Source organism: Bactrocera dorsalis, chromosome 2 (genome assembly GCF_023373825.1).
Source record: "Bactrocera dorsalis isolate Fly_Bdor chromosome 2, ASM2337382v1, whole genome shotgun sequence".
In the NCBI taxonomy this organism is placed as follows: domain Eukaryota; kingdom Metazoa; phylum Arthropoda; class Insecta; order Diptera; family Tephritidae; genus Bactrocera; species Bactrocera dorsalis.
Genome location: NC_064304.1, coordinates 41,178,854 through 41,206,226, shown reverse-complemented (window position 1 = coordinate 41,206,226; position 27,373 = coordinate 41,178,854). Strand labels below are relative to the sequence as shown.

At 42.3% G+C, this 27,373-nt stretch overlaps 2 protein-coding genes and 1 long non-coding RNA gene across 4 annotated transcripts; all 3 read left to right on the top strand.

The window, feature by feature from the left end:
• The first annotated feature begins 1,308 nt into the window (after positions 1-1,308).
• LOC105221899 (uncharacterized) lies at positions 1,309-25,607 on the top strand. Of its 2 annotated transcripts, none has more exons than XM_029548592.2 (10): positions 1,309-2,302; positions 21,672-21,859; positions 21,913-22,115; positions 22,274-22,401; positions 22,475-22,949; positions 23,013-23,170; positions 23,248-23,449; positions 23,515-24,617; positions 24,946-25,147; positions 25,222-25,607. In XM_029548592.2, the coding sequence occupies exons 1-10, from the start codon at positions 2,200-2,202 to the stop codon at positions 25,520-25,522; spliced, it is 3,063 nt and encodes a 1,020-aa protein (XP_029404452.2). In that variant the 5' UTR covers positions 1,309-2,199; the 3' UTR covers positions 25,523-25,607. The 2 variants fall into 2 exon arrangements, with proteins under 2 accessions (XP_029404452.2, XP_049303762.1); XM_049447805.1 differs by having other exon boundaries at positions 23,013-23,179.
• Positions 11,797-19,996, top strand: LOC125776284 (uncharacterized). Its single transcript, XR_007421600.1, has 2 exons — positions 11,797-11,930; positions 19,516-19,996. It is a non-coding gene; the product is annotated as an uncharacterized LOC125776284 (long non-coding RNA).
• On the top strand, positions 12,479-13,669 carry LOC125776281 (uncharacterized). The gene has a single exon (XM_049447809.1). It carries the CDS (start codon positions 12,479-12,481, stop codon positions 13,667-13,669), a length of 1,191 nt encoding a protein of 396 aa, XP_049303766.1.
• Positions 25,608-27,373: the final 1,766 nt, after the last annotated feature.

The window sequence follows — 27,373 nt, the reverse complement described above, 5'->3', positions numbered from 1 at the left end:
ACCTTGCTTAACGAGTTGGATTCATAAAATGACGAAAAGCCCTTTCTCACAGGAGTTAATTGATCAATTAACTGGCCTTTGCTCGATTAGAGTCCTACTTTAGATCTAATTACTATGTAAAAAAAAGAAACTGGAATGTAATTCGGCGGATTGTTGTCGATGATCCTGAAAAGAGTTATCCTGTGTTTAACTTTGCCGGATATTGTCCAGAGTGAAAATTTGTATTGTCTTATTAAATTCTACAACACCTCTAGAATATTGTCCTATATTGATCCGAGTATTAGTTTTGGAGATAGAACTAGAGAACCTGTGCCCTCGAGGCTTGCTAGGCTAAAGGCACCGTCTTTAAACGCGTTTTTCCTGTTTTTGAAGTCGGTTGGCAAGATTTCTCGAGAACTTCTCAACCGATCTTCATGAAATTTTACACAGGTCTTTGAAATACAATCTTAAAGTCTTGGTCGAAGGATTTTTTTCGATTGCAACTGTTTGAAAAAATAAAAAGTTTTTTTTTTTTAAAGTCTGCCCAAAATCCAATTTTCATTTGTTTTCCCTTCATCCAAGTATTTCTTTCAGTTTTGATGATCCTGAAAAGAGTTATCCTGAAAACGCGTGCGCACCTTTTTTCCGAGGGGTCACCGGAAACGGCGTCGAAATGGCCGAAAATTTCAGAATTTCTTTGTTAATAATGTAACAATAAAAAATTCTAATAAAATAATTTTTTTTTTATGAGAAAAAATTTTTGAAAAAAGGCTATTTTTACCTAAGGATACCCATGTAATTGATCAATTATCCAAACGACGAAGAAGCACTGACGTTGGTAAAACAATTGTCTTTGAATATTGTAGAGAAAAAATTACAAATATTTCGTGATTAAACCACTGTAGTATACAATGAGGAAGAAAAATTCCGCCAAATAAACAAAATAACGAAATATACACATACACACATATGTGTATGTGTGTAAGTGTGTTGTTGCACCTGTGCACTTTATATTTGTTGTCATAGGTAACTGACCAGGCATCGAAGCGACCAAAACAGAGAGCATGCAGAGAGCGCAAGCGGACGAGAGCGTTTGTAAACAGTAAACTAAAGCCAAAAAATACACTTGAACAACAATAACAGCAACAAATAAATCAAACATTGCACCAAAGCGGAACTATAGTCAAGAATAAACTGATGAATGGGGTAGTAAGCCAGTAACTAGCGCCACGCTGCAAGCGCTATGTGTGTATGTGTGTGTGGGCATGCAGGTGTATGGGTCGAATAAGCCGAATTGGCTGGCGTTGGACGCACGTACGCGAGCTTATATGATTCAGTACTAAACTGATATTCAACGGTGCGAGCGGCAAAAAATTGCATAAAGCGGAAAAGTGCGGAAAATTGTGAAAAATCAGAAAAAGCAAAATCAAGAAAAATAAGCAAAAAATTAAAATACTCAAATAACGCTTGCTGCCTGCTCGTGTGTATGTAGTTAGCATATAGGAGTATGTGGAGAGCCGTGTAACTGTTTGTGCGTGTGTGTCACGGTCGCAAGTGGGAAGTGCGCGAAGCGAAATTTTTTGAAGTGTAATTAAATGAAATGCTTGCCTAGGCAGGAGTTAATTTGCTAAGCGAATTAGCAGCGCATGAATTGCAAAGTACGCGCTGGTTGGTTGAGTGTGGTTTATTTTGATTAAAAGAATTTTTATGAAAAAGTTGGAAATTATTTTAATATACATATATACATTAGCACGTCAAGCTTCCAGCTTGCTTGCTAAGGCATAAAAACTCAAGGATTAGTGTAAGAGAAGGTTACAAAAACAATTTCACCACTGCTTCCATAAGAAAAAAATACGAAATTTTTAAAATAAACGCGAAATGATTTTCTCCAGATTTCGGTGCGCTTGTAAACATGTAAGAAAATATTGAAAAATTAAAGAACACAAAATCAAACAAAACAACAAAAAAATAGAAATAAAAAACGAAAGAGAAAAAATCGAAAATGCAATTAAAATGTTAAAGCCGCATCAAAGTGTCACTGCGCAAAGTGACGTCAATTTGCTGCGCCGAAAACCATTAAAAGCTCATCAATTATTTAACAAACGCCGTTTTACGTAGCGGAGCCGCCACCGCCGCGCACTTGCTCCACGCTACGCCACATTATCCACCAACCAATCTGTGTTTAACCACAAATCAAAAACACCAACACTTGCTGTCAACATGTTGGCCGAAAATGTGCCGCTCGCCGTGTTGGTTCTGCTCGGTTGCTGGGCTGGCTGCTGCCGCGCGGACACTGGTCTGCCGCTCATACAAATAAGTCATGGTAGGTTGCCCTCCAGTCAAGTATACACTTACAAATAAATATTTCTGGTTACAATTATTATTATTATTTCGATTGTGGCATGCAAATAAAACAAAATGAAAATGTGGAATTCAAAAAAAAAAAAAAAAAAAAAAAAATCTCTCAAAAAAATATAAACAATTCAATTTGTTTGCATTGCTTTGTTCACACTTGTATTGCTTTTGTTGTTGCGGTCAGAGTTGTTGTAATGGTTGAACGCCTGCTGAACGCAAGGTGGCGGACCCACAGCTGCGTTTTGTGGCCCAATTGACATGCCGACGCGTTGACCTCAGCCGTTCTGCGTGGCTGCTCGAGGCAATGACGGCTGTGCGTATGCGCGGTTGCATTGTTCTAGTTCGGCTTTTGTTGCTCTTGTTGTGCATTGGCCTATGATTAAGGCAATCATAAATGGGTGAAGCGACATATTTGACTTTTAATTTAGCGAAAGTCTCTGATTTGTTTAACGAATAAAACAATACACTTTTTTTTTAGCAATAAAACAACACAGTTTGTTTTTTTTCTTTGTGCTCGGATACTGTTTGTCAAAATCTGTTTTGTCACTAACGCAAAAAGTATATTAAACTGACTGACCTTGCACAGGCTTAGGGGTGGCAACTACTCATCTTAAAAAAATTGTGTGAGGAACGCAAATTATGAGAAACTACATAAATGAAAAACAGATCAGTTGTTGTTGCTACGGTTATATTAGCCTAATGAAGCAACTAATAACCACACCAGCCAAACAATTTAGCGAAAGTATGTTAAAAAAAGTTCTTAGGAGCTATTTAGAGAAAGTCGGGCAGTATCGATGTATTTCTTTCTCGCCAGCTTTCAGACGAGTCGAAAGAAATATATCTACACTCACCTTCTCTTTCTTCTTAAGATCTTTAAGCCGCTATGTGCTAATCGAAATCTCATACTTGATAATAAATGAAGTTTTATACAATAGAGAAATTACTTTATAGATAAGCTAATTTAGTCGATGTCATGGGACTAAATAACCGCTAGGTAAGATTAAATATCTCTTAATCTAAAACTTACCGATGCAAACGGCGTTAGAACTGCGAAAAAACAGTCTTTGGATGGATAAAATCCGGGTCAATTCGGGTAACGTGGAACCGGCAGTTGTGAGAATTCGGGTGTTTTCGTTGAAACCATCCCTGCAGTCACCTGCTTAAAGTGGAACCGCCTCCTTAACTATGTCGACGACATAAGAAAATACGCCGACCAGACTTCGGATGCAACTAACTTCAGAAATGTACTGACTGCCATTCACAGTGGAGTCATAAACACCTTCATCGAATTCCTTTCAGTGAATGACATACTTAGAGTCAAACTCCCATCCATTGCAGCTGACAAGCTCGAGTTGCTGCGAGAATTGACAGTAACCTTTGCGCAGCTTCATTTTAGATACTGGAGCGGGTTAAACTTCCACTTATCCGGAATCGACTCCGACATGCCAAATATATGCCCCGCATGCAATGAGTCCCCGCATGACTCTGACCCCGTCGAACAGCACGCTTTTCACTTACGATTACGCACATATGAATAAACTAATTTATAATTCAAATAAGCAATAATAACAAGTAAGGAAGGGCTAACTTCGAGTAGAAGCGAACATTTCACACTCTTGCAACTTGCAAGGATTAAAGTGATACCCTTACGTATATACTGCGTTTGATGGTCGCATGTTCTATTCGCTTTTTATGCGTTTTGTTTATTTTGACATATGCTCAAACATTAATAAATAATTGAATTAATTTCGAGACCAGTTGGCCAACAAATATGGTGTTAGAGAACTCATTTTCGTTTTTTGTCATAATTGGGGCAATCGATAAAATTAATTATACGCAAAATAAAACGAAATCGAAGAGTAGGAAAATACTTCATGTCACATGCCCACATGAAAACGAGAATAGATTTGATTGCAATGCGATTTAATAGTTGTTAGGTAGTGATATATTATATTATTTCTTTATTACTTGGTATTGCAATGTTTTTTCTTGTTTATATAGACATCCCTTACGCGGTTATAACCGAGTTTACAACAGTGCACCAAAGTTCTTCCTTTTCGCTGATTGGTGCTAGTCGGAGATTCCAAGTGTAGCCAGGTCCTTCTCACTTGGTCTCTCCAACGGAGTGGAGGTATTCCTTTTTCTTTGCTTCCCATGGCGGGTACTGAGTCGAAAACTCTCATCCATACGGACGACATAACCTAGTCAGCGTAGCCGCTGTGTCTTAATTCACTGAAGCATGTTCAACATCGTATATCTCGCACAGCTGATCGTTCCATCAACTGCGGTTTTCGCCATTACCAATGCGCAAAAGACAATAAATCTTACGCAGAACCTTTCTCTCGAAAACTCGTAACGCCAGCTATCATCTTCCATACAGGACGGGAAAGATGAGTGACTTATAGAATTTGACATTTGTTCGTCGAGAGAGGACTTCACTTCTCAGTTCAAAGGAGAACCTATTGGCACGAGTTGTTGTTACTACTGGTTCCTAGAAAGACGAAATTATCTACGACTTTGAAGTAGTGACTGCCAACAGTGATATTGCTGAACGTCAGTTTTCTCAGTTTTGCAGGGAAATCAAATTCAGACATAGCGGTATAAACGCAGCTCCTTTTTGTGCTGTCAAAAGCAGCTTGGAAATCGACGAAGAGGTGGTGTGTGTCAATTAGAGATGAGCGATATTGCGATTTTTAAATCACTGTGATTTTATATTGCTATTGCGATCGCAACTAAGTCGACGTTCAAACGGAGACCTTTTGTTGTTGTTGTTGTAGCGGCAGATCGTCCGGGTTCGTTCCACTTACGTAGACCCGACTGTCGTGGGAACGACGGAAACATTTTGTCGTTATTGGCGGTAAATTTTCTTTTAGCTCCTGTAACTCAAGTCAAGTTTTTCCGCTTTTCCTTGCACAACCTTTTTGCAAATGTTGGAGCGGTTCGGCTACCTGACCCGTAGAGTGTATTGCATAGTTCATTTGTATGTTGGTATGATGGTTTCATACATTTTTTAGAAGGGATTACCATTAGTGTGGTTGATCATTTGTTTGTTTAGAATATCCGCTTTTAATATTTTCAAAGAAAAACTAATGATGGGAATTCCATAATCCATCAGAATGTTTTGAATACCCGCTAATAATATTTTCAAGACCAAATTAATAACGGGAATTTCCTAATTTTTGGGAAAATATTAAAAACCCGTAATTTTTTTATTCCATAATTTTTTCTGAAATTAATTAATTACAATTCTTGTTTTAAATTAAATTATATTCGGTTAAACGAAATAATTATAAGAGCTTCTTAATAAAAGAATAAATAAATATACAACAGTAAAAGTAACTCCATTTTTATTAAAATTCATATAATTTATTAATAAGTGTTATTAAAAACTTAAATTAAATATTTATGAATATTACAACCATGAAAACGTTACTTTTCTGCTATTTGCTATTGTGATCGTAATTCACAGGTTCGAACTGCGATCGCAATCACTGGTTCGAATCGCAGTTCATAGAAGCGAACTGCTATTTATAAAAAGTGATCGCAGTTGCGATTTGCGATTTTTCAATCACAGTAAAAAAATCACCGGTAGTGAAATATCGCTCATCACTAGTGTCAATCCTCTTTTCATGGGTCTTTTCCAATGATTTGGTACATGGTGAAGCTCTGGTCAGTTCTGTCAGGCAATCCATCGGCCACCGTCGCTTTGTTGTTCTTCAGGCGGATAATTGCTATTCGAAATTTTTCAATGGAATGTCCACTCCATCGTCATCGATTGGGGAATTGGGTTCAAGTATCTCCTGGTGTAATGCTTTCACTACCATTCAGCAGGCTGGAGAAGTGTTCCCTCCATTATTTCAGTACGCTCTGGGCATCAATCACTAGATCATCGGAGGTTCTACAAGAGTATTCTCCGGTCTTGAAACCTTCTGTTAGTCGGCGCGTCTTTTCGTAGAATTTTTGAAAATTACCTCTGTCGGCCAGCTTGTCAAGCTCTTCGTACTTACGCTTTTCGGCCGCACTCGTTTTCTGTCTGCAAATGCGTATCGCTTCCCTCTTCAACTGTCGGTATCCATCCCGCACGTGTTGTGGTTTTCCCTCCACTGCCACACGCCCTTCCTCATCGTATCAGCCGTTCTTTTGCCTTTCCGAAAACTAATGGTTTCGTTTGCAGCTGTAATTAGGGATCTTATTAGTTAACCTTGATTCGATTTTGTTGATAATAAACAACGAACCGTTGCATGCAAATTTTCGGTCGGCATCGATCACAAATTTAATAAATCCATATAGCTTCTATAAGAAATTCAACTCTAAAGAGTATTATAGCTTCGGTGCTCCCGTTTTTTCACGCTTTGCCTACAAATTAAATGATTTTTCGCTTGCCGGTAATTGGCTATAGTATACTAGGATTCTCCCGGGCATAATGACACTTTAATAAATATAATATAGAAGCTATTTACTAAATACCATTTGCTACTAATAGTTCTGATGTAAGAATTTGTCGACAATTATTATAATTATTGCTTCTCATTGATTTTTGGTCTTGGTTTAGTAATAATATAATCCAACCATTGCAATTATTGTTGATTAATATAAATATAAATACTCGTGTATATCGAATGGTATAGTAATATGTAGTTCCATTTGTTCTTTCTTGGTATTAAGTAAAAACAGGAAACACTGTAATCGCATTCATAAATACAAAATACTGCTTACTACCTGGGTGCAAAACGGTAGGTTGAAAGTACACAAAATTGGTATCGGCACTCGATAGAAGAGACTGTAGGAACATGATCGGAATACCACCAGATAGTGTGGCTATACACGCCCGCAGAAAGGAAAAAGAGGTGACAGATCGATCGAGAAGACTATAGGAAATGTCTAGAGCAAGGCACCAGGAAAGCAATCTTCTGCGCACTTGTCCCGCATTGGCAAGACTACGATCCTAAAAGATGTCTACTCCTCTTGGACCTAATAACTGAACTCCATTTGGTATTGCAAAGGTATCAGGGTATGAAAATACTAAAAATTTGTACAATACAAATTTACAAATTTAATTATTGTTGATGAAATTTGTGTAATTTTCAAGCGATTCGTTTTTTCTCAATCTATTCAGAGGATGGAGATATTTATAGAAGTTCACGCAAGTGAGGAAAGTGCTCTGATTGTCATTCACTTGGGAGTGGCCAGCAACGACTCTTTTACATATGGCTCAAGCAACTCACGACTTCCGTTCTTTGACCAAGTATGTTCTGGGTAGCCAGAAAACATCCTTTTGAAGGTGAGCTAAAATGAGAAGACGAAACATCCCCTCCACAGGGTTGTGTCAATGTCCTCGGGATCTATTCTATAACAAAAGTGTAAAGGATTTTCACTTTTACTGCAATATTTATTGTAGCTTTTGACTGGATGAATCTACAACCTTCGTAAGTTTTCTGCATCGTCCATTATTGGCAATGGTTACTCAGTAAAATTGAGTGGTTTTGTAACATATCATATACAGAGTGATTATATCAAGATGGAAATGTTTCTCTTATGAAATAATGAAAATATTTTGAAATTATTTCTTAATTGGTTTAGAGAAGTTGTGTATATATAGATTTAAAATTTCATTTGAATAATAAATTTTAACTAACTACAGTAGAACTAAAATACCAAGAAATTGTACAAAAATACTTAAACTACGATATCAGCCATAATCGTTAGAATATCTGCTCAAATATCTTCTCCTATTTTAGTTACTTCCTGAAGGCGAAATCATGTCAATTGATCAAACAAACAAACTTTGCACAGGAATACTTTCTATTGTATAAATAATAAAAGATATAACAAGACAACAACAAATGAGCGTTATAACGTTGGCAACAGTTGACGATTTGTCGATAAACAATGTCTGGGGAAGTTGGAAACATTTCTATAGTTACCAAAATTACAAGAAAATGCAAATATTCCACAACTTGCGCTGCGCGATAACGTGATAATGGGAAACAAGTGCAGCTAATGGGAGCATGCAAGGAATACAATAGATACAAGAAGTTTCAAGTCACAATTTCATATAGAAGAATATGTGCTTGTCTATATTACGAGTATATGTATATACCATACAAACTTGGGTGACCCAAAGACTAAATTATTGAATTTATGGGATAAATTTAACTTTTCGAACCTTTTAAAAGTATGTATGTAACAATCTTTGAGATGAAAACGGATCAAAAGTTATGCTATTTTTAAATAAAAATTACCTTTGGTTCTATTTTTGTTCACCTAAAACTATTCGAGATAGATATGGAGTTGGTGACAGTACATATAGATAACTAAGAAAACGAGACAAGTCGACTATATATAATACTTAAGTAAAAATGGAGATACCTTGAGGAAACTTAGTACACGGTACGCTTTCATGGCACTTAAGTCGGTCTAGCAGATGGGTGGAATCAGATCATTGCCACGCCCGTAAGACGTCATTACTCCAAAACATATAAAGTGTCATAATTAGAGCTCAATTAAGATATAAAACTGTAATTTAGCACAGGGTATCGCAGTAGCAAGGGGACGTCTGAGCTGAAACTTTTTAAAAAGTGGATGTCTCTTAAACTAATCATGCAAGGTAACAAAATTCGCTCTGGGCACCCTACCCATCCTGTGAAATTCAATTTACAACCCCACCCACTACCCATATATATAATGGTATTGTCAAAAACAACTAAAAGCTCCATTAATTAATAACTAAGTACGCCAAAAGAAAATGGTTTTATGAGAGCTGGTGTCAAATTTGGTTGATGGGCGTGTGACCGCCCACTTTTAGGTGCAAATCCATATCTCGGGACCTACTTTACCGATTTCAACAAATTTCGGTAGGGCGAAAGCATACAAAAGCCACGTCTCCTTCGCATATAACACAATTGTAAATTCTATTTGATCCTATTACTTTCTTCTATGACCAAAAATTATCAAGTCGGACAAAGCGTTTTAAGACCCCAGATATTGAATATGTGGACGCCAATTTTTATCGAAAATTTCGGTTAATCTGCGCTGTCGACTTTGATTCTTGCAAATTACGAGGGTATAAAATGTTCTGTCGCATTAGAACTTAGCCCTTTTTTTACTTGTTTTCTTTGTATTCAGGGTCATTTTAAGCCATAAATCCAATAGCCAATTTTGTGGCTCACCCTAATACACACATAATACATATATGTACTTTGTAAGGAATATTTTTAATTGCTAGGAGTAGTCGCATCTACTGTTGAAGTCGACATACGTGTCTCACAGTATACGAAGTCGATTCCAAAAGTATTTTCTCTATGAATCTAACCAGAGAATGTAAAAAAATTGACCACCGCAACAATGCTTCATCTTTTTATTTAATCCGTCTGAAAATAAAGTTGTGATTGTCATAGTTTTCCTAACTTTTTCTTGAGGTCTCCACGGGCCAAATAAGGAGAATACGATGTATTTGCAAAATATTCCACTCTGACTTCCAGCACTGTTATGCAGTTTCATGGTTGCGCTTGTTGCCCAGAGTCTCCCTTTCTCGCGCAGTTTCAATCGCCGGTATCCGTAATCGAGATGGTTAAACTCTGTGAACAACTTCCATTTTCTACTTACTACCAACTTAGTGAATTTAATCATATTAATTAAAATCCGTCGTGTGATAATAAGCAAATGTTATTATATCTAAAGATTTGCATTAAGTTAAAATTACAATTTGTTTATTAATTACATAAAGGCATTCGAAGTATAAGATTTGTACTATATATCACCTGAACTGAGTTTCTGAATCCCACTCTGCACCATATTTATTTCAAGGTCTTTGTGTAAGTTAATATTTTTGATATACCATGAAGCGAATGCAATCAACCTGAGTGTTTTCGACTGATATCTTTGAATTAGTTCTAAGTTTGGTTTACTTGCAGTTCCCCAGATATGTATTCCATATTCCACAAATCGGTTTTAAAATGCTTTTATAAAGGATCATCTTATTTTTGAGACTAAGTTTCGATTTGGGACCCTGTAACCAGTAAATTTTTCTCGTCTTGTATTTTGATCTCGTATTGGTGCCACGTTAGTCTTCTGTCTAAGTGCATCCCAAGATACTTAGAGTTAGAGCTTTCTGGTATAATTGTTTGATTGAGATTGCCGCTGGGGTAATCTTCAGCTTTCATGGTGAAAGTAACATGCGTTGATTTTGTTTCATTGACCATAATGTTCCAGTTCAGTTGTTTCATGTTACATTTTCGCTTAGACCAAAAATGTGTCCGGCAATAAAAATTAACAATATTTTAGTACCCCAAGCGAATGAAGTAACCTATCTTGGTATTCACCTAGATAGAAGACTTACGTGGAAAAAACATATATCTAGTAAAATAACTTGCATGAAGATAAGAGCTGCAAATTTAAATTGGCTATTAAATAAAAACTCCAAACTTAGCCTAGACAACAAAGTGCTTTTATATAATGCGGTCATAAAGCCGATTTGGATGTATGGCATTCAACTGTGGGGTACGACCTGTGCAACTAATATAGACATAATACAAAGGTTCCAATCAAAAATGCTTAGATCAATCACGTGTTCACCATGGTACATGCGTAATGAGAATATCCATAAAGACCTTGGTATTTCTATGGTAAGAAAAGAAGTAGAAGACAGCAGAATTAAATATATATGTAAACTCCGTGATCACCCAAACCCTTTGGCTAATGCTTTGGTACATTCCTGCAATGAAACACGCCTTAAAAGAAGAGATATGCCCGCGTACTGAGGAGCAATGTATCACCAAAACACCTCAATCATTTGCTTGAGCGTGTCTAGTTTTTAAATAGGTTTAAGATTTTATTACTTATTGTTAGGCTTTAAACACACAAAAAGCAGATTCAATAAATAAAAAGATATTGAAAACAAAAAAAAAAAAAAGTTGTTTCTGAACAGTTTGTGAGAACTAAATATCTTATAGAATTTAGTCCACACGAAGGCCCACCCTATTGTTCACAAGCATACATATATACGCAGCGGTAAAACCACGCCACGAAGATGGAGAAACCAGACATGCAGATAAAAGGACAACAAGAATGCATACGCAGCGGTAAAAACACGCCACGCAAACCAGACAAGCAGACGAATCAACAGCAAGCATGCATACGCAGCGGTAAAATCACGCCACCGCCAGCAACACACGCCATCCCAGCAACACACGCCATCCCAACGCAACATGTTGCGAATGTGCTAGCACGCAACACAGGCTTGGTGGGTAGTTAGATGGCGGATGATCAGTCAGTCAGCACGGGACTGTGACAGCGTACACACGTGTTGGGCATCAGACTATGCAGTGAGTTTATCCTCTGGCTAGTCTTGGTACCCTAACTTGTGAACGCCGTATGTTAAGGGTGAGCTCGGTAGTGAGTTTATCCTCTGACCGACTCAACCGTTAACATCGCGGTCGCTAAGGCAGTCTTCCGTGGTCCGGGGTCTTTAAAAGTGACCGTCGCAGTAAAGCCGAACGTCGGCAGAAGCAGCGCGTGGTAAAAGTGGTGATAGCAAGGTCCAGTAAAGCCGAGCGTCGGCAGAGGCAGCGGCGCGTGGTCAACGTAGTGATAGCAAGGTCCAGTACAGCCGAGCGTCGGCAGAGGCAGCAGCGCGTGGTCAACGTAGCGACAGCAAGGCGTAGTGAAGCCTACGCGCGCGTCGGCAGAAGTAGCCGAGCGCAGAAAGCGTAGCACGCGAGAGTGAACGCGTATAGCAGGGCAGCGACAGGGAGGCCCACACGAGCGCCGGCAGAAGCAGCAGCGCGTGGTCGAAGTGGTGGCAGCAAGTCGTCTAGCACCCAGGAGCGCAGCAGAGCGGGGAAACGGTATTGCCCTAGCGGAGCACACCGGACCGTTACCCCAACAGCGCCGTCCTCAGGAGACGTCCTGTGTCGTGGGCTAATATATTATATTAGATATTTAGTTGAGTTGAATAAATAAAGAAACGGTTCGCAGAGGAGCCCCAACATTTACAAATTTATTGTAACGAACCCTGGACACGGCGAGTATACCTCAGCAATTATCCTTGTAAGAAGCAGGGGCAACAAAAGCTTCGTTACAATTGGCGCCCGAGCAGGGACCCTGCGGATCGTATATTATCAGGAAGACGACATTTAGTACGGAGATGGCAGATCTCATGTGGTTAGACAACGTGTCCAAGGAGCAGCTAATCTCCTTCGCACAGAGTCTGGGAGTTGACCACATAGGCACCACGCGGGAGATTCGTAAGCGGATAACTACATTGGCAGCCAAGGCGCACGGAGACCCCGAAGTAGAGGAAAAATTTTTACAAATGGAAGCTGCGTACAAAACAAGTGAGATCGCTTCACGAGACGAAGGCGAACAGAAGACAACATTCCCAGCAGATCAAGACAGAGGGACCGCGAGCACATTCGCGGAATCATCACGGCTACAGCCGCCAGAAAGAAACAGGCTACTTCAACAGAACCACATGGTTACATTCGCACCCATCATCGACCAGGTAAGGAAGTGGTCCGTGAAATACGACGGCGGGCGAGACCCATTAGCGTTTGTCGAGAGACTAGAAGAGCTCTCCGAAGTGTACATGGTGAATGTGGACATCCTTCCAAGAACCATGCCCGAATTATTGTGCGGTACCGCTCTCCAATGGTATCGCAACAATAACGAACATTGGGAGAGCTGGACAACCTTCAAAAAGGACTTTCTGCGATTCTTCCTACCAGCACGTTACTTCGAACGCCTCGAAGATAACATACGGCAGCGAAGACAACACGTTCGAGAAAAATACAAGGACTACGTTCTAGCTATGCAGAGCTTAATGCGACACGTTGGGTATAATCCGGAAGAGCGACTGGAAAGGATTTTTCGGAATAGTCACACCGATTATTTGCTCTACATTCAGCGGCGAGATTTCGAGACGCTGGCCGAACTCATCACACTGGCTGAAGAGTACGAAGGGATATACGAAGGACAACGACGAGGAGTAGAGCCACCTCGACGCGAGATGACGAGACACATCATAGGTGACCACGAGGTGAGAAATGTAAGTAGGCCGTTACCACGTGCACCACAACACCGCGCAACGGTAGATGCGCATCGTCAGCAACCATCTACGAGTGGAGCCGTTAGGCCGGGAAATATCTGCTTCAGATGTGGTCAGGAAGGTCACCACGCCAGGAGATGCCGTAATCCCAAGAAATTGTGTTGCAGGGAGTGTGGCCGAGCGGATGTGCTAACGAAAGAATGTTGTCATAAACAACAGGGAAACGACCAAGGGTTTCGCCAAAGACAAGGCGCGGCGAACCCACGGGACTCAGCGCCGAACAACCAATAATTATGCATCAGGAACGCGGCCGGCTATACGCCCTAATCACGCTGGGCGGAGAACCGGCGGAAGCCGTCATCGACACCGGCGCTTCGAAAAGTTTTATATCACCACGAGTTGCAGAACATATGGACGCAACCGGGAACAGTAAGAAGGTGAGCGTAGCTATCGAGATACAAATGGCCGATGGCACCACCAGCAAGATTTTCGACGCCGTGGAGACCACCATTCAACTCGGAAAGACATCATTAAAGGCAGTGTTACACGTGATGCCCGGAGCGATTGATGACGTCATACTTGGATTGGATACACTGGGGAACATGGGAGCTGTAGTATCCTGCGGAGGTCACCAGGTAGTGCTGAAAGCGTCAGATGCGCAGCAATCAACGGCAGCCCGCACCATGTCATCCAAAGCCGTAAGCAACGTAACCCCTACTACGCCAGACACACGCCGGATGAAGAAGAAGAACAGACGAAAACTTAAGTGCAGGAGGGTCAATCGACTCGGGACTTCATCGGCCGTCAACCAGAGAAACGAAGCGGCCCGTATACGTGATTTTTTAGACGAAGAACTTCGAAAATTTGAAAGCATGAGTGGAGTGACGACCGTGGCGGAACATAAAATCACTATGACCGACAGCCGACCAATCAAGCAACGATATTTTCCGCGGAATCCAGCGATGCAGGCCATCATCAACGCCGAGATCGACGAGCTGCTGGCGAAGAAATGTATTGAGCCGTCTCACAGCCCACACAGCGCGCCGATTGTGTTGGCACGGAAGAAGAACGGTAAGTGGCGTTTATGCGTGGATTATCGGCAACTCAACGCCCGATCTGTACCCGACGCATACCCCTTACCTAGGATACAACATATACTTGACAAGTTACGAAGAGCAAGGTACATTAGTAGTCTGGATCTCAAGAACGGCTACTGGCAGATACCTTTGGAGCAAGGCAGCCGCCCGTATACCGCCTTTACCGTACCTGGGCGTGGCCTATTTCAATGGCGCGTGATGCCATTCGGTTTACATTCGGCACCAGCGACGTTCCAGAGAGTACTCGACCAGGTCATAGGCCCGGAGATGGAACCACACGCCTTCGCCTACCTGGACGATATAATCGTCATAGGCTCTACATTCGAGGAACACATACGGAATTTGCGAAAGGTACTGCAGAGACTACAGCAGAACAACCTTCGAATTAACCCTGAAAAGTGCGAATTTTTTAAGAAGGAACTCCGATACTTAGGTCATGTGATTAGTGACAAAGGCATCCACACCGACCCCGAGAAAGTTGCAGCAATCCAGGAGCTGAAGCCACCAACTAACGTGAAAGAAGTCCGTCAGTATCTGGGGATAGCCTCTTGGTATCGCCGCTTTGTGCCAGATTTCGCGACCATGAGCCAGCCGCTCACAGCTCTCTTGAAGAAAGGGAAGCACTGGAAATGGGGACCTGAGCAACAATCAGCATTTGAAAGCATCAAGCAAAAGTTAACGGAGGCTCCCGTCCTGGCATGTCCGGATTTCAGCCAGGCATTCACTTTGCAGACGGACGCCAGCAACATCGGCCTTGGAGCCGTACTGACGCAGAATCTGGAAGGAGGAGAACGCGTAATAGCCTACGCCAGCCGAAAATTAAATGAGGCAGAGAAAAACTATTCAGCTACCGAAAAGGAGTGCCTCGCCATAGTCTGGGGAATTCGGAAAATGAGACCTTACCTAGAAGGATATCGATTCAAGGTGATAACCGATCACATGTCACTGAAGTGGCTGAATTCCATAGAGAGCCCTTCCGGTCGTATAGCACGATGGGCTTTAGAGTTACAGCAGCATACTTTCGACATCGAATATCGCAAAGGGAAACTCAACCAAGTAGCAGACGCACTGTCCCGACAGCCGCTAGAGACCATAAGGCAAGCGACGACGATGGCTCCACAATGCAAATGGTGGCGTAAACGAGTAGAAGAAGTTCGCGCAAACCCAGAGAAGTACGCAGATTACATGGAGAAGGATGGCCAACTTTACCGCCACATTCCGTGCAGATCTCAGGATGAAGAGGCCGTACCCTGGAAGCTATGCGTGCCTAAGCCACTCCGCATAAGAGTGCTGCAGGAGAACCACGATATTCCTAGCGCCGGACACATGGGCATACGCCGGACAGTAGCCCGAGTCGCCAACCGATATTATTGGCCAGGAATGTTCCGCGACATTAGCCAGTACGTACGGCGGTGTGAGTCCTGCCAGAAATACAAGGAAGGACAGCAGAGACCAGCAGGGAAGATGCTCTCACAGGTAGCACAGGAACCGTTTGCCACAGTTTGCACCGACTTCATCGGACCCTTACCGCGATCAACCCATGGCAACACAATGCTACTAGTGTTTTTCGACCGCTTCAGCAAATGGGTTGAGCTAGTCCCCATGAGGCGCGCTACATCTGAAGGACTTCGTCGCGCATTTAGAGAGAGAATCCTCGCAAGATTTGGTGTTCCGAGATTCTTATTTCGGACAATGGTGTTCAATTTACGAGTACACTATGGCAACACTATCTAAAGGAATTAGGGGTACGCCAGCAATTCACGGCGCCGTATACACCCCAAGAAAATCCCACGGAAAGGGTAAACCGCACGATCAAGCGAATTATTGCACAACTCAGCAAATCACGACATCAGCAATGGGACGATTTTCTCCCTGAGATCGAGCTCGCAGTGAATTCCAGCATATCGGCCTCCACAGGGTATAGCCCGGCATTTCTCGTACAAGGACGAGAACCGCGACTGCCAAATGCCCTTTTCGACGAAGTTAATATTGGCACAGGTATGATGCCCACGACGGCTGAAGAGAAGTACAACAGGATGCAGGAAGCCTTCAGAATCGTTCGACAAAACATGGAGAGAGCATCCACGGACCAAGCCCGCCACTATAATTTGAGGCGTAGAAAATGGACCCCTGCGATCGGAGAGCTAGTTCTGGCGAAGGAACATCATCTCTCTAAAGCCGCAGACGGTTTCGCCGCAAAGTTAGCCCCGAAGTACGATGGTCCTTATAAAATTCTAAGATACATTTCACCAGTGATCGTACATGTCCAGAAGATCGACGGTGGCAAGGAGAAAACAGTGAACATCAGCGAATTGAAGCTGTACAACAGTTTCGCGGCAGTGTAAAATAAATAAACATTACAAATTTAAAAAATTACAAATTTAAAAATTTCAAACTTAAAAATTACAAATTGGAAAAAAAAAAAAAATGAAAATAAAAATAAATATAAATCCTTACTCAAACGAGCATATCTGCTGGCCAAACGAGTAGATCAAAATTCATTCGACCGTGAGCCGTCAGCGAAGTAAGACAGCCGGAGAATTTCACTAAAGTTTATACGTACATACGAGATGGATAAGGATAAATTGACACGGAGCGTGAAGCGATTCCGCGAACGGATGGAGGAAGAGCAGCGGAAGCTACCTAGGATACGAACACTGGAGGCAGCGGGCACTTCTGGCACTAGAAGTGCCAAATCGGCACGCGCAGATGCCTTGCAGGCAGCGACGCAACATCTGGCGCGACGCACAAGGGTAGCAACAGCGAGCCACGGAACCGACGCCACCACAGCGCACACCAACGACCTTAACGCCGCGACAAATTCCGCAAAGGCCCGTAAGGTGCAGACTGTCATGAGGCGCTATATGGCAGCGCACATAAGTACGACGCGCCGAGCTTCATGGACTGCAGCGTCACAAAGAACCAGCCTGGCCACGGGGCCAGTAAGCGTCGGAAGGATCAGTAGCAGCGAAGCGTCTACCTCTGACGACGCCACCGTCCCTTGGAGATCGCCAGTGATCGAACTCTCCTCCGAAAATGAAGGTACGCTACTGGAGAACGAGAAGGCAGAACTTACCTTCCCAGCGGGACCAAGCGGAGTCTGCCTATACCAAACAGACTTACGATCCCTGGAGGACGGATCGTGGCTCACCGACACGGTCATCGATGCGTATGCGAAGTACCTGGAAACTGAATTTGGCCCGGAAGCCACAGTTCTTAGCCCATTCGTGGTCTGGCAGCTGAACCAGCCAGGAAGGCGCGACGAAAACTTCCGCCGCATTCACCGCTGGATTCGCAACGTGGACATATTTGGACAAAGGGTAGTCCTAGCGCCACACAACGCCGCCCATCACTGGTACCTTCTCGCCCTATCCAACCGTGAGCTCACGCACCACGTCACGGACACAGTCTGCCATCAACCCCACCAGATATGGGTTGCAGATTCTTGGATGAGGGGCAAGGTCACCCACGCAACCACGGCCTGGCGCGAATTCCTCCAGTGGGAGTACAAGGAAAGGGGCGGAGAAGGAGACTTCGAATACCGGGAACTGCTGCTAGACGTACCCCAGCAAGAAAACACAAATGACTGCGGTATCTACGTGCTGGAGACAATAGAGCGGGTCATGCGGTACGCAGGACGAGGCGAAGGGGCACCCGGATGCATCTCCGAACCCTTCACGGCGAAGCTAGCAGCTGAAAAGCGAGCCCAAATATTGGCCACCTTCAGACGACACCAGACAACACCCGCGCCCAACGTTGCAATACCACCACCATCATCTGTGGAAGTAGAGCTGCCACCAGAAGGTCTAAAAATTTCCATCGCCGATGCAGACGGGACAGCGCTAGAGGCCTTCCCGGAGATCGCGGATAGAATTCGCAGAGGCCTCAACGACCTCTCAGGTGGCATCGGGAAGCACCGCCTCAAATTCAACACCACAAAATACAAAGTGGTCATGTACCGGTGGGGCGCCCACATCAAAGCAAAAACCACAACAACAACCCCGGCAACTGAAGAGCCCTAAGGGGGAAAATTTCTTTTTCTAAAACTTTATACTTAGTTTAAGCTATATAGTTCCTAATTACAAAAAAAAAAAAAAAAAAAAAAAAAATTGAATTTATATGGAATAAGCGTGAAAAAAAAAATATATATATTGAACAAACAAAACGAAAACGAAAAAACAAGGGTATCAAATATACTGTATACTTATAGGTGTAAACCTTAGAATTTTTCTTGTTTAAGCCAAATGACGATTGTAACTACATATGTATATGTACTTTTAGGCGTAAATCTTAGATTTTTTTTTTCTATAACAAATAACTATTGTAAGTTAACAATATTGTATTTTAAACTTTTTAAGAAACCATTGTAAATTTACAATAGAATTTATTGAATTTTGCATGGAATGCAAAACCCTCCGAAGTGGGGGGGGAGTGTGAGAACTAAATATCTTATAGAATTTAGTCCACACGAAGGCCCACCCTATTGTTCACAAGCATACATATATACGCAGCGGTAAAACCACGCCACGAAGATGGAGAAACCAGACATGCAGATAAAAGGACAACAAGAATGCATACGCAGCGGTAAAAACACGCCACGCAAACCAGACAAGCAGACGAATCAACAGCAAGCATGCATACGCAGCGGTAAAATCACGCCACCGCCAGCAACACACGCCATCCCAGCAACACACGCCATCCCAACGCAACATGTTGCGAATGTGCTAGCACGCAACACAGGCTTGGTGGGTAGTTAGATGGCGGATGATCAGTCAGTCAGCACGGGACTGTGACAGCGTACACACGTGTTGGGCATCAGACTATGCAGTGAGTTTATCCTCTGGCTAGTCTTGGTACCCTAACTTGTGAACGCCGTATGTTAAGGGTGAGCTCGGTAGTGAGTTTATCCTCTGACCGACTCAACCGTTAACATCGCGGTCGCTAAGGCAGTCTTCCGTGGTCCGGGGTCTTTAAAAGTGACCGTCGCAGTAAAGCCGAACGTCGGCAGAAGCAGCGCGTGGTAAAAGTGGTGATAGCAAGGTCCAGTAAAGCCGAGCGTCGGCAGAGGCAGCGGCGCGTGGTCAACGTAGTGATAGCAAGGTCCAGTACAGCCGAGCGTCGGCAGAGGCAGCAGCGCGTGGTCAACGTAGCGACAGCAAGGCGTAGTGAAGCCTACGCGCGCGTCGGCAGAAGTAGCCGAGCGCAGAAAGCGTAGCACGCGAGAGTGAACGCGTATAGCAGGGCAGCGACAGGGAGGCCCACACGAGCGCCGGCAGAAGCAGCAGCGCGTGGTCGAAGTGGTGGCAGCAAGTCGTCTAGCACCCAGGAGCGCAGCAGAGCGGGGAAACGGTATTGCCCTAGCGGAGCACACCGGACCGTTACCCCAACAGCGCCGTCCTCAGGAGACGTCCTGTGTCGTGGGCTAATATATTATATTAGATATTTAGTTGAGTTGAATAAATAAAGAAACGGTTCGCAGAGGAGCCCCAACATTTACAAATTTATTGTAACGAACCCTGGACACGGCGAGTATACCTCAGCAATTATCCTTGTAAGAAGCAGGGGCAACAAAAGCTTCGTTACAAGTTTTAGATGTTTGTCTATGCATCAATATTACCTGGCCAGGATTAGCCAGATTTAGAACTTTTCAATTGCCACACTTGTGATTGTATCTCAGTCTGTTTTATGTAAGGTATATTCTTTTTTCTTTTTTCTTTTATTTTTCTGCTTTTCTCTTGTCATGTCTACACCAAGAGTTGTTTTCATCTTTTATTGGTACTTGTCGCTTCGGAAAACGTTTCAGGTATTTGGTAGCTTTCCACAGATTATATTCATCGGTCATTTGACATGGACTCTCAAGAAAATCCTGAACATTTTGGCGCTGATAGTCACTATTGAGAGTAAAAGGCGTTTTCCACCGCGTCATCAAAGTCTCGTTTTGTTGTTACTTCCATTTTATGTTTACGGGGGACTCCACTCAGGTCTGGAAAAACCGACCTTATACTTAAAATACACTGCTTTTAAGATGTGACAACAACAGGCATATTCATATTGATAATGAGAGCGGAATGATCTGAGCGCATATCTTCATTATTGGAAATTTCTAGATGATGTGGGTACATGCCGGTATAAATTGCGAAGTCAATTAGATTCGGAATTTTGTTGGAATCGGTCGGTCGTCCACCAGATAAGTTATTTTGAGAAACGCACTTGTACAGTTCGCGGCCTTTGGGATTCGTAAGGCGTGAACCCCACCATGGATGTTTGGCATTGAAATCACCTCCGGCTTAAAATCTTGAACCCATTTTGTTAAAAACGATTTAAAAGTTTCTTTGTTAATATTGAATCGAGGTGAGAAATATAAAGACAATAAAAACTGTTCAAGCCCCAAGATACCGAATATTTAGATCCCGGTACCTATAGTTGATTTTTGATCAAAAATGTCGGCCAATGTGTGATATATATAACAGAAATTAAGGGATAATCTTTCTCTTATAATGGTATGTCTGTATGTCGAAAACGGGTTGAATGGGACCAATACTTCCCTTAGCCTCCATATACTTAAAATAAAGCGTGTTATGTGTAACAGTGTATCTTTGTGTCAAGAAAAGGTTAAATTTGAGTAAAAGTAAATATAACTAATATCAGGATTTTCCAACATCCGGTTGACTTTACTATATATGATTGGTTTTACACCTTAAAGCATTTCCACGACTTTGATTTTTGCAAGTTGCAAGAGCATAAAATGTTTGCTTGCACTCGTACTTAGCCCTTCCTTACTTGTTTTTTAGCTACTTTTGGCGAACCAAAGTTCATATGCTTTCTTGCTTTAGGTTGGTATGTGGTTTGCCATCCTTCGCTGTCCACACACGTCTCGTCGTCTTCAGTATCATCGATCATTAGATCAATATATTGTTTTTTTTTTTTATTTTAGTTCACACGCGTTCGCATTATAAATATTAACTTGGTTTAGTTAATAAATCCAGAGCTTAGAACCTGCGACTGTACTCAATAAGCACACATTAAGAACTGAACTTAATGAATACGAGTATGCAAATCTCATAACAGTATCGACATCAAGTTTTTTTTTTATAATCTCGTGATATACTTTATATATTGGAATAGTCCTTAGCTTCGATATCTATTTAAATTTTCAGCCTCTTTTTTTAATATAATTTTCCCATTTAATTCTACAGATGAAGATTTGGGCGAGGACTATCCAGAAATGCGCGAGGAAGTACACCTTGAGGACTTCTTTTGGACTGGTTCAGGGGATGGTCCACCTGACTATCTAAAGAAAGTGCACACTGGCATCAGTAAGGGCAAAGACGTGATTGTCAAAACGGAGACCGTTGTTGCGACAGTTTATGTGGACGGGAATAATGTAAGCATGCGGTTTTTTTAATATCTAAGTTCATTGTCAAGTTATTGTTACAGGAAATTGATATACCGATATGCTTGGATTGTCCGCCAGACGATGGCGGCGGTACTTGGGGTGTTGGCGCGATGCCACCACTTAATTACTCAGCGACAGATCGCAGATATTGGCTGCTCACAGTGATGTCGGGATTCTATTCGCAAAAAGATAATCCGCTCTTGGAGGAGAAGTTGGCGCGATTATATCGATTGGCTTTTACGAGGTATTTATGATACAAAATCATCATAACTGGTCTTAGGCGGTACTATTTTGTATTATTTGTCGCATGTTGCTCTGCAATTAAGACAATCTTTATCGCCACTACAAGAACTACTTAAAAAAAATAATTTGGCATCGTTATTCTATAATTTATTCTAACAGGCAACAGTCGAAACATTTAGGCATCAATGGTGCACAGCAGATTGCAGGAATCGCGGTATCGGCTGGGAGAAATAGGCGTGGTCAACATGAAGCCGACGTACATACATTAGAGCTCACGACGCCTAAAGGTCTGAAAAGCTTATTGGAAATTTATGCTTGAAAAATACGAATTTTCAACTCTTCTTCTTTCTTCTCTTATAGATCTCGACGACGACGCCGAAATGCTTGACATGATCGGTGGTGCTACACCAGCCAACACTCACCCCATTCAGCCGAAACGTAAAGCAAACAGAGATACTGAGTGGGAAACGTCTTCGGAGGAAATCGAAAAGAATTTCTCTCTTACAACCACGACCGTTTCCGATGAAATTACCACGACCACAACTTCGTATACGGAAGCAACACGCGAAAAAGTCGCAAGCACCACACAATCGCCACACATGACTATAGTGCCTTGGGAGTTGATACAGGAGGATGCAAAATCAGAGAAACTCCAAGCGGCAGCGGCACTCTTGGACACACAAGCTTCACTGGTACCGTTACAACCGCAGACTCCATTGCTGCGTAATGCACAAGTACGTGTGGTTATCCATAATATCACACGGATTACTGAGGACGAAGTGCAGAAGGGCATACACAGCATTGGCTCGTATGATGAAGATATTAATGAGAAGATGTGAGTACTTAGGCGGTGTCAGTTGTTTAAGTTGAGTCACATTTCATATTGTAATTTCTCTAGCGATGAACGTCCCATTGCAAATCAAACTGAGCTCATCTACTCCGTATTCGTCAACGGTCGTCCGGTGTTGGCGGTAACGGCAGCCAACGATATGAAACTGGTGTCTGAAACAGAAGCGTCGAATGTCATTGGGCAGGAGGTCTACATGAAGTCCGAACGTATGCAAAGTTTAGCAGCTTTTAAACTTAGAATATAATTATTTAATTCTAACCTATAAATTATTTAACATCCTTAGCTTATTTGCGCGAGCCACAGGCTACACCATTAGCGCCTGCCATACGTAGCGGTCAGTCGGGTTTCATAGACTCCATACAGAACAATACCGCCTTGGTGGTGGTCACTTCGCTTGCGATCTTACTGCTGTTGCTTTTGCTCATCGCATTGCTGTTAATGGGTCGATCGCGTGTGCGTGAGAAACAGCGGTTAGAGGAACAAAGGTACACTTACGGCTTTAATCGAAACCCTGAAACTCTCATCTAATTGTCTATAACTTTTTGCACAGAACGACCAGCCGGAATGAGCTCTTAGCTGAACTGCAATCTGGGCGCGGCGCTTCCACAGAAACCGGCTTAGATACCGGTCGTACTACAACGCACTCTCGTGACATTGGCGTACAGAACTTCTCATTCGAGCACGATGGCACACATCATGCACGCGAACCACGAATTAACTTCCCAAGTCCACCGGCAGAACGTGAATACCGTCGCGATTCACTTAGTTCATCGGACAATACATCTGACTCTTCAGTTTATTGTCCTATTAATCCGCCAGCGCCGGATGTTCAACGTATACTTGATGATAAGGCTGCGGCTTTATTCGATAAACATCGTCGCAGGCATGCGCAACATGATTACGATCAGGCAGAGGGGCATGAGAATGCTGTATATACTACTGTCATTACGGAGAAAAAGCATGACAAGACACGCCGCAAAAATAAGCGACGTTATCTCTCTGAGAATCGCGTAGGTTCTCTAGAGACCAGTCCACGCACACACCATGCAGCGCAGTCTTCGGGTGATGAGGTTATTAGTGGCTCTTTGGATGAGGAACAATTGAGTCCCACATATGCGAATTTTGAAAGGAATGAGGCATTTAATCCGCACAACAATTATCATCGCAACAAACTTTTACATCAGAAGAGCGTGTTCGGCGATAAGATTGATGTGGAGCAACTACCGACCGTAGAAGCTGTGAATAAGGAGGTCATACGCACATTACAGCCCACGGAAAGGTCTTCCGATACAGGCAGTATTGGTTCATTCTTATCGATGGCCTCTGTGAAAGCTTTTCCGAAAAGTTCACTGCCCCAGCCATTGAATCGGGTGTTAGATCCAGTTTTTGTCACATACTACGACAATGTTGAGGACCCTGCTGCAAAGAAACAAACCGCGCAAACACGTCCGTTGCGTAGACAGCAGAGCCGACACGATGCTTTGGATGCAACGGCCATAGCGACTATAGAAAGTTTCCCCACACCAAAGGCGCCATCACAAACCAATTTGGGCGCTTCGCAGAGTGACAACCCAGATCCGGGTGTTGTTGGCCCTGTAGTTTGGGAACGGCATAAGAAACGAATGAAAGAGGCGGCGGATAACGATGATGCGGGTAATGATGTTGGGGATAACCAAACAGAAGGGGAACAAGGGGAACGGGAACGTTATTGAGCGTTGAATGCTCTTAGCATATGTATATTAGACAACTGTAGACTAGACCCCATCACCAACGTAGTTAATGAGATACAAATGTAGATAAAATGTATTGATTGATTGCTAGTCGAATAGACACAATCGATATTTAAAATGTATTCGTAAAAAACTGACAGGCAAACTGCTCAACACTTAACACTTCCAAGCTCAACGCAAACTCCTCTTTATTCTACATTCTTCCTCTTGTCTTCTTCTATTTTACTTCCACATATACACATTTCCAATAGACGACATGCTAATGGGGTATGACGATAGGTTTGGCAATAATCCGGGAGCAATAAGAGTTCATTATGAAGATCTACTAGAAAGCGCCATACACATGTATTCCAGTCAAGAAGACTTGCCGATGCCTCTGCCAACACGAGACTTCGTAAATAAACGTAAACCTACAAAATGGGAAAATCGCGGCTCATCGGCGGGCGTATCCAGGTTGGTAGACTGCACTTTCAGTCAGATTTTTTCAGATTCTTTATGAGCAAATGAACTTTCGTTTTCACCTTTAGCTTTGCCGCACGCCTTAATACTACCGATGTCCGTCCAGCCACTGCCCAACCATTGAAAACAGCAAAATCCAACAACTCAACGCAACCACCTTCACCTGCCAGCGGCGCTTGGGGTGGTAGTCTTTACGGTTCACATTCTCCACTAAGTCGACCATTGAGTGCTGGACCCTATCAGCGCTCGGAAACGTTTCAGGTGGTTGGTCCACCCAAATCGGCAACAAATCGGTCTGATGTCTCAGCGGAGCCACTTATAGAGGCAATCAAAAGCGAATTACGACGATTTAAGGATGATAAGCATTAGATTCTCTGGATAAATGTGAAGCACAAAATGATTGCACAAATTTAATTTGAAAATAAAAGCATGCAAATACGCATATTTATAATGAGTCTTGATATTGTTCACATTTTAAAATAGGTTTTGTGGAGTTATCGAAAAGTAATAATATTTACTGCTATGTTAATAATTTATTCACATATGGGTTCTCCATTGAACATTTCCAAAAGTAACGCAAGGTTATAAATCTCAAGATCTATTTAGAAAATTATTAAGAAATTTATTCTTTCCATTAGTTTGCAAAGTAAACAACACAGAAGCTCAGAAAACAGGCCGGAGTCGTCATGATAAAAATAAGAAATAAGAAATATGTCCATTTGGTCGATTTAGATTAGGTTAGATGGCTGATCTACAGAGATCGCACGTGGACTGTTATATGTCGTGCGTTCCCAAGTGCTTAAGCCTTGACCTCCAAAACTCGGGCAGCCAAGAAGCAAGTGGTAAGATGTTTCCACCTCGGTTTTTTCCATTCGGCTTCTGCATATGGCGTCTGGTAGAATTTCCAGCCTTACACCATCGACATCAATAGAGTAATGGCCTAACAACTGAGGCTAGAAATCACTTCATCTCTTGCGATCGACCTCGGGCCAAAGGTATTTTGCGACTGCAAAATATGTACCGATGGTGGTACTGCACTGGCCAACTTCCCGCGATAGGTCCAGCTCTCTAGTAGTCGAAGGCAAGAGGATATGAGAGCACCGACCCACTGATAGCGGTTCTACGGTGCCTTTCCTTTGCTAGGTCATCGGCTTTACAATAGCCTGTGATTCCGCTGTGGCTTGGCATCCATACCAGTCTTATCACAAAGAAACTCGATGCTATTGATAACAAGGTTAGGCACTCGCTGACCAATCGTGAAGGATAATGAGAACCAGGCTAATATACAAGTCAAATCAGACCTAATATTTTGACTGTGAACAGCTTAGTTATTTGAAAAGATTTTATAATGCTAAGAATAACCATCTTTGTATGATACAACAGGATTAAATCCACCTTCATTTTTAAGTTCTATTTATTTTGGCAGAACAAAGTGTTTAATTATTTTGATTTAGGTTTTTGGTCACATATTATTACCCAGTTTCATAGCTCATAAGAAACTACTAATGAGAAAAGATCTAAATGTCAGAAGCATATATATATTTTTTTCAATGTTAATGAAGACGAAATGATGATTTCTCCAATGTGCTTTAAATTCAGTAAATGGGTCCCCGAACTAGTCATACGGAAGAGTGGAATCTATTTTTAGATAATTTGAAAACCCGAAAGTTTTAGGTGATACGTACAACCGTTAGGTGAACATAACTATAATGCTATAATGCTCTATAATGCTAACCTCTAACGGGTTACAAGAGTAAAAAACAAGCTTTGAAAAAACGCTACATTGGGCACAGGAAAACGTCAACTGTGACGGGAGGATTGTAATATTTTTAGATCAGTCAGGTTTATTATTGTTTAACCTCTTGAGGCATGTTTGGCTAAGAAAGGGACAAACATTAATTCAAAGAAATGCTAATCAGTTCTAAAAGGTGCATGTTTATGGATGCTACTCTGCTCATGGATTTGGGATTGTGAGGTGGTTCACAGAAAACGTGAACGCCGTTATAATGACAAAATTGTGCAGATCTTTCTGAATTGCTTTTGCTATATTCAGTTGAAAAGATTTACGGCAAAAATAACCACGATTGGAAACTGCAAGAAGAAACTTATTCGAAACTAAAGAGCGGACTCTGTGTTGAATGGAAACAAAAAAACCATACAGTTACTTTAAATTGACCATCACAGTCACCAGACGCCCATCTGATAGAGAATGTTTAGGGT

Bases quoted from the DNA above. Each gene is read 5' to 3' on its own strand.
- LOC105221899 (XM_049447805.1), top strand. From the start codon at position 2,200: ATGTTGGCCGAAAATGTGCCGCTCGCCGTGTTGGTTCTGCTCGGTTGC. The intron at 24,618-24,945 runs GTAATGATGTTG...CATTTCCAATAG, and splicing joins GGCGGATAACGATGATGCGG to ACGACATGCTAATGGGGTAT. The intron at 25,148-25,221 runs GTTGGTAGACTG...TTTCACCTTTAG, and splicing joins TCATCGGCGGGCGTATCCAG to CTTTGCCGCACGCCTTAATA.
- LOC125776281 (XM_049447809.1), top strand. From the start codon at position 12,479: ATGGCAGATCTCATGTGGTTAGACAACGTGTCCAAGGAGCAGCTAATC.